Below are 7759 nucleotides of genomic sequence, written 5' to 3'. Positions count from 1 at the left end.
ACCAGGAGAGCCCCCTCTAATGGGCCGTGCTACCCCCACTTTGGCATTTGGCCGCTAGAATGCATACATCCATTCACACTCAGTCTTGGGGCTTTAATAACCATGTAGAGTCTAAGGGACACCACAGTGCCCTACCTTTCCTTTTCCCAGAGACAGAACTGCCCCACCTTCAGTGGGTGAAACTTGCCTGGGCCCAGGTGATTGTCTGTACATGCAGGCCTTTCCATGGTAGGCAGACTCTTCCATTGTTAAACCCTAACACTTTTCTGAATACTGTGTTGTCTGGGTGAGATTTCTTGCCACCTGGTACATCACAGCAACAAACAGATGCTTATTGGGCCATGGGCCTCTCAACAGAGCCCCATTCATCCAGGGCTGCTTTAAGGCATAGGTTCTGTAGGCCAATACCTAAGGGCCCAGCTCCTCCAATCATGTGCTTATGTGAGAATTTCAGCTTTAACAAAAAAACACACACACACTTTCTTGCCCTCATGGGGGAGAAGAAAAGCTTGATGTAACTGATGCAGGGACAGTTCTCTGAGCCGGCAGAGAGCCCATGTTTCAAATGGGTGGATTGCCTCATGAATCTCAATGGGGCATGAACACCACACATCCACTGTTGTCCTGGGGGTTCTGCCAAGCCCCCTACCTGCCCCTCCAACACAGAACCGTGTGTGGCAGGAAAAGCAGAGGCTCCTGTTCTAGGATTAGGTGGTCTCCCTGGCTGCCAGCTTCCAGGAGTGCTGCACGACTGCATTGCTTGGTGTTTTGGGGTTTTTTTTGTTTGCTCCCCTAAGCTTGTGGCAGAGGAGGGTAGGGAGTAATGTTTTCCATCTTGACTGGCAAAACAGCGTCTCATATCCCAGACAAAACATGTTCCATAGAGAAAAAGCAACATAAAAATCTAAAAGCATAAAAGCCTTTATTGTTATTTACAGTATAAAGGTTACACTTGCCCTTAAGTTACATTTTCATTGTAATGTACAATACTATACAGTTAACATGCAACTCAAGGGACAATAGGTTGTCTATGCATCTATATTTATAGAGTACACATAAAGCTTTAATGTGATTGTAGAATACACAAACTCCCCTGCTTTTCACCATTGGGTTATTTGGATTTGGTAACTTGGAAGTTCCAAAAGCATGAGATTAAAAACCTCAAAAAAGGAAGAATCGTATAAATAGTGAACTACAAAGAATACAAAAATAGAAATGATTGCATGTTATTTTAGTTTTTCTATGGGAGTGTTACAGTCTGTGCCTTGACCATATCATATCAAATGGCATAGAGTTTGCACAGGTTAAAAAACAGTTTATTTGTAGTGGTTCTGTGCAATTTATTCTTCAGATGACCTGGGGCCAGTTATACTTACAGGGTTTTTGTCTTTCGCACCTGGGCCTTGTAATGCTCTATTTACCCAAATTGTAAACTTAACACTAATACACTGTAGTGAGATCCCCAACACTGGCTGATCCCAGACAGGCAGATATGCTACAAGGAAAATGGAGCTCCACAAACATTGATGTGCCAAAGGATTTTTTTTTTTTTTTAAATTTTCTTTGGCAGAGAAGAGATGTCACTGCAAATTAATTTATTTTAAAACCAGGTAGAACTAGCCCTGTAGTTCCCCCAAATTCTAGAACATGAAAGTGAAATCAATGTTTTGATGTACTGTGCTGCAGGCCAAGATACTGTCAGATCAGCAGCAGAAACAGAATTAACTCATGTAGCAAAATCCTGGCAGCATAAAGGCAAAGGCAGAGGTGGGCTGGCTGTAGAGAACGGTTACTTAGCCTTACACCAACCATGGTGCTTCAAGATGCTCTGTACGTGTGGATCCCGTGCACATCTGGAGCAGGATCCGCAGCCAGACTCAAAGAACATTTGCTTTTACTAGTTTCACATCCATTTTCTTCATTGCTTACTATCTAATGCGAAGAGGCTACCGGCCTCCTTCTAAAGGAAAGCGTGGCATCGTTTCTACATGTGATCAGTGCTTAATTTTTGCCAGGGCTGAGCTCCAGCACCTCCGGGCTTGGTGCATCAGTTATGAAAGTAAAAAAACAGCTTGAGCCCTGGCACCTCTTTCATTACAAACTAAGCCCTGCATGCAATGTTGGCTCTCAGTTGTGTGAATTAGCCACAGAAATAGAAATGGTGTATTGGGAAAAGCACAAGCATCTGCAAAGATTTTGCAGAGTATTAACTCTGGGAGTCAATCCCACACCTGCTGTTTGAAGAGGAGCTGTTAGGAGGAATTGATTGAAGAGAAGGGACTTTGACCAGTCTAAATTCCATTCCCTGATAGCTTTTAAAGTCTACACAGTTTGTGTAAGGTTTTGCAAGCACCATTCACTAGTTTAATTACACACCACCATATTGCCATCCAGGCTGATGGCCATATTTAAGACACTTGCCTGCTCTTATTCTGGAAAACACAAGCTCAGCATAGATATTCTCCTCTCCTCCCTCTGGTTTCCAAGGATAACCTGGGATGCCTCTCAGTAGCATAGCTTCCATATGGAACGCTGTAACAGAGCTCTCCAGCTGCCGAGGCATGGGGCATTTTCCAGCTTTCCAACCTCACTCAAAATCCTCACCGCCTCACTCAAAATCCAGAGGTTTGCACAGATTTGAGACAGGGCAGGAGCAGAGTCTCTTGCAGACATTCTGGAGCCCTTTCCCTCACTTACAGGGAACAGACAGGGCAAGCTCCCAGGAGTTTGTACATTTCCCCATGTCTCTACACAGGCTCTGGGAAGACGGGAGTCTGCTGCCACCAGAAACAAATGAGGCCAGTTGAGGCACACAGTGGATGTCCACTGCAGATAAATCTGGTAACAACGCTGCTGGGGAGGAGCTGGGACACAGTGGGGGCTTGAGCATTAGAAATTCAGTCCGCAGAACAGGCTTTTAATACCAAATTAAAACATTAAAAACCTTAAAAGCTAAGAGGACCTGAGATTCCAGAGTAAGCGACAGCTCACAGCATTCCAGATGGGCATGCAGCATTCTGTAACAGGGCAGATATTTGGCATGAATGAAAGACAGCCCTGGGGAGAACTAGGCCAAGTGCAAACTGGCAAGTTTCCCCAAGTACCTCTGATCCGCAACAGACCTGAGCTTCCTTTCAGTGGACACTCATGCTCACGCGAATGAGAAGATGGGTCTGGTTTGGACACAGGTTCTCTGGGGACTAGGCTGAGAGATCTCAGGGGCTTCTCTGGTGAAGCAAGTCAGGATCAAATTCAGGCTTTGTGGCAAAAGGCTCAAAAGTGATTGCTTAAACAGGACAGAATGTAATTCTTAACACAGCGAAGCCTGGGAAGGAACCTGGGTCTGTTGGGAGACAGTTCCAGGCTGGCAGCACGAGCCTTTCTGCACATTAACTATACCATGTTTGATGCAAAGGGGAAGACAGACCATACTGTACTTCACTCCAGCTGGCCGTGCACAAGGGCACCAGCTCAGCCTGTAGTGGGCGGTTATGACAAGGGAGGTACTAAGTACTCCCCCACCTCCCACAAAAATCGAAATGAGTGAAAGTAACCTCCTGTTAAGCCAAGCATCCATCACGTGCAATTCGATTTGGCGTCTACTCTGGACATTTCAGTTGCCACCTCAACCAGAGCTTTGCTAGTGAGAGGCAATTTGGGAAGAGTTCACCTCACTGACAGCAAGGCATTTACACTGAAGTTTTGCACAGATCATGAGCAGTACTGACAATCAGTGACTACCACCAGAGCTTAAAATAGCAACCACTCAACCTTAAGTGTCAGAGCAAAATAAAAAAGCAGAGAAAGTGCTTAAGTCTATAAGTCCTTCCCTGAAATTCTCAGGGATAGCTAACCCCTTGAAATCAGCCAGGGCACAACAGAATTTGCATAGCAGCTTATTAGGTAATTTGCAGAACAAAGGAATAATATGGGGGGAAGGGGAGGCTGTCCCATTTTATGTGATATACTGACACTTCTCACACTTCTAGTAATTATACAACAGGGGTGAATATTCCCCTGCTGATGGACCCCACCTTTACCTTCGGAAACCTGGTTCCTAGCAAGCCATGTTTTCCTGGGAGAAGGAGGGACCTTGTCCAGAATTCCAATTTAAGTTGACTTGTGGCTTTTGGTAAGAGACCAAACTGGCCTAGGCTCTAAATGTAAAAATATTCTAGATGCTTTACAGCCACCAGTGTGGTGAAGCTGCAGATTAAAAAAAACAGGACATTTAGATAAGAAAGTAGTCTAACATGGAGTACTTGTGGCACCTTAGAGACTAACCAATTTATTTGAGCATAAGCTTTCGTGAGCTGTAGCTACATGAAAGCTTATGCCACAAGTACTCCTTTTCTTTTTGCAAATACAGACTAACACGGCCGTTACCATGTTAGACTAGTTTCAGAGTAACAGCTTCATCACCTTGTGGAGTTGAATATTTCTTTATGGGTTGGCTAAGAAACTGAGGCTTCAGTTTACTGTCCCTGCAGCAGATTTTTCAGCATGCAGACTCTGTGCTTTCCAGCACTCGCTGTACTGATGGGACAAACCCCAACCATACTAGAGCTAAAATATCCACTTTAAGAGCAGATAAAATAGATTGAAGAGCTTAACGGCCTTGCGTGGAAATGACAGCTCTTCAGGTTGGTCCACAGAACGGATAACAGTCTGTTGGGTGAACACAAACCTATCCAAACCAGAACTGTGCGGGAACTTACACTTTATATTTACCTTATATTCACTCCATAAACTCCAATCAGCTAAGACACTATTCTAAGTATTTTATAACCTGGCATGATTTGTTGTTTAAACAAACATGTTTCAAATTAATTGTTTTTTGTTGGTTCCTAAAACAGCATTTGGAAATGAGCTGCTAGGCATCGGGCATAGGCCACATGGTTGTGAGGGGCCTGTGAACAACACTCCCTCCCTAGGGTTTCAGCAGGCTGCTGCGCTGGCAGGACACTCTGGTCAAATCAGCTTTGCTTCACCCCTCACTTAAAGGAAGCGTGCCCTCCAGGATCACTGCTTCACACACTGCGAGCCCGTTCTGGAGAAGGCCGGGCTCGAGGAGGCATCCTCTCGGGTTCATCTTCAAATGTTTTGTGCTGTGAATTCTCACCTTAAGTCAAGCAGTTGATCTGTGCCACTAAGGAGATGGTCTGTAGAAGGGCTACCGTACCGGCCTGCAGATGGAGTGAGTGTCCCACAAGGCTCTGGCCAGTCTTGGAGAGCTCAGCACACTGGTAACTTGACAAGCTGAATCCCAGGAGTTAATCCTGAGCAACCTACACTAGGAATCGAATGCTCACAACCGTGAGTGCTAGAGAAGCTCCAAGGAAGCAGGCAGAGCCTCAAAGGACGGTCTAAGCCACCTGTCGTGTGCATACAGTGGAGCTCCTGGAGTCCCTGCCCCCCATCTCTGCGTGTCCCAGCTCTTCCCAAGCATGAGAGAAAACAGGAATCTAGGAAGAGAGCTGGCGGGTGCAGGCCCCGCTGAAGGTCTGGGTTACACAGTGAAATCTGTTTCTCAGAGTTTTGAGCCAGGCTGCATTGCCAGGTGCCCTGAGTCCTGTTGGGAAGAGGTCAGTGATGTGCTGGGAGGGGGCTTCCAAAAGCCCTGTGTTAAAATACTGCCACCAGAGTGAAGGAAGCACTGCAATTTCCCTGCCTCTGGTGGATGAGCTGCCTCCCCTCAGCCCTGCAGATGCTTCAGAAGAGCTTCTTTAGGAATGGGATAGGCTGTGCCAACGACAGGTATTGCAAGCATTCACACAGCTGTGAGGCTCGAAAGCTGGTCCCTCTCACTGACAGAAGTAGGTCCAATAAAAGATACTGTCCCCTGACCTGGTCTCCCAGGTATTTCAAAGTCACAGGCCCCTGTCACCCACCTCTCTGCAGCCCACACACCTGGGCACATGGGCTTAGCACAGGCTGAGGGAGACAGGCAGCCCAGCACCAGGAAAGGAGAGAGGATGCTGCTAGGGTCTCAGAAGAAAGTTGCCAGGCCCAGATGCTGTGTGCATCACTATATGGGCATCAGCTGCTTTATGCATTCCAGCTCATTTCAGAACACGCAGCCAGCTGGCTTTTCTGTGCTACTGATCCAGCCAAGTGGCATCTGTCCTGTCGCATTTGACTACCGGGGGCCTCGGTAAGAAGCATCAATGAAAAGCACCATCTAAGTGCTCTGTATTCAGGATGTTACCAGGTGCCCAAAGGAAGTCAGAAAAGCGACTGAAATCTCCCTGATTATCCATCCCCACTCAGCAAGGGGGATCTAAACCCACTGGCTAGTGAGAAGGGCAGGCCTCTTCCTTACCAAGGACCTCTGGGAAGGTGGCTTTGTGGCAACAGAGGGAGCTGGATCAGTCCTTCAGAGTTCCCATCTCTGACTCAGTGACTAGGGTCAGAAGCCCAGGGGAAGGGGCTACATACTGCATACCGTCCCCCAATATTTATCAACTGCAAAAGGAAGAGGCAGGGATTCACCAGCTCTCAGAAGAGTCCCCCTCCCACCACGAGGAATCCTCACCAAACGATCCTGTGAGAGCTGCCACACAGCCGCAAGTCCATCTTTGTAATGACTCACTTCTCTCCAGAGGAGACCAGGCAGCTTGAAACGAGCTGAGAGCAGGGGCTCATGGAGCACTCTTCCAGAGCGAACAGCACTGAACTCCCAGTCTCCTCATCCCCATCTCCAGTAAAGCACCACCCACCTTCAGCCGAAGGCACATTTGGTAAGCAATAAAAATGACTTCATACGGATTGGCTATAGTTCCTACCCTAACCAGCTCCCCCGCTCACGGCCCCATGACAACGGCTCTCTTCTTGCAGCAGATGAGTGCCGGGTGCTGGGCTTTACGTCGAGCCTTCGGGGTGACAATCAAATCCCAGGGGTGTCAGGAAGAAAAGTCTCTGAAATTGCCAACAGCCAGGAAGTGGCTGGAAAGGGAGAATGCCAGAACTGTGTCTCCCCAGATCTCAGTATTCAGCTACCAGCTGCAGCCTGGCCTAGGCATCATCTAGTCAGGTAGAGCAGTTATTCCAGGGGATTGTGGAGAGGCTGGAATTTCTGGCTATGGCTCTAAGAAGGGCAGGAGCTTCCTTCCACACCGTCATGGTTCTGACATGAGTCAGTCTTTGTCAAGGCACTGGTACTGCAGGAGGACACCACAAACTAGGGTCTTTTGTGCTTTTTTGCTGCTGGGACAGTAGATATGTTGTTCAGAACTGTTGGGACCCGTCACCTCTTACACAAGCAGTCCCATACGGGTGACTTTGGCTGACAAGAAAGTATGCAACACAAAAACAATGGGTTTGGGACAGGAGTGCAGGTCCAGGGTCTGGAGAGAAAGCACAAGAGACTCCGTCAGTCCCACACATAGCACAGGGCTATCCTTGGGGCAGAAGAGACACTATACAGATTGCAAGCAGACCACCCCAAGACAGAGACAGCAGCCTGGGTGCTCACTGGCAAGGTGTTCAGCTCCCACTCAACAACAGAGACTAATGGTTACAAAGAGCTTCTCACACAGCAGGGAAGAGCAGACCCTGAGCTGAGCTTGCCCCCTGGGAACCGCCAATCCCCACACCCCCAATTCCCAAGGGGTTGGAAAAGCTGGGCCCAAAGCACAGAGGGCCTGTAATCACCATTGAGGCTGCACTGCTCAGTCTGGTTTCAACAAGCAACAGACTACCAATCCACCTGCCCCTTGGGATCTGGGAGTGACGTGTCTGCACAGTAATGATCAGCCAC

The 7759-nt window shown here is 47.8% G+C and overlaps 1 protein-coding gene across 1 annotated transcript in view; it reads right to left on the bottom strand.

Moving 5' to 3' along the window:
* Window positions 1–926: 926 nt before the first annotated feature.
* The window catches only part of SNTB2 (syntrophin beta 2), a gene marked incomplete at its 5' end in the record, with an annotated part of 52774 nt that continues 45941 nt past the window's right edge, over window positions 927–7759 (bottom strand). The window contains one exon of the mRNA XM_084644449.1: window positions 927–7346. Coding sequence (XP_084500575.1) covers window positions 7254–7346 — 93 coding nt within the window. The 3' untranslated portion in view covers window positions 927–7253. The remainder of the gene's footprint in view (window positions 7347–7759) is intronic.

Source organism: Lepidochelys olivacea, assembly GCF_965140295.1.
Source record: "Lepidochelys olivacea isolate rLepOli2 genome assembly, chromosome: 12".
NCBI lineage: Eukaryota > Metazoa > Chordata > Testudines > Cheloniidae > Lepidochelys > Lepidochelys olivacea.
Note: the sequence above shows the minus strand (reverse complement) of the source record. Positions and strands in the feature narration are given on the sequence as shown.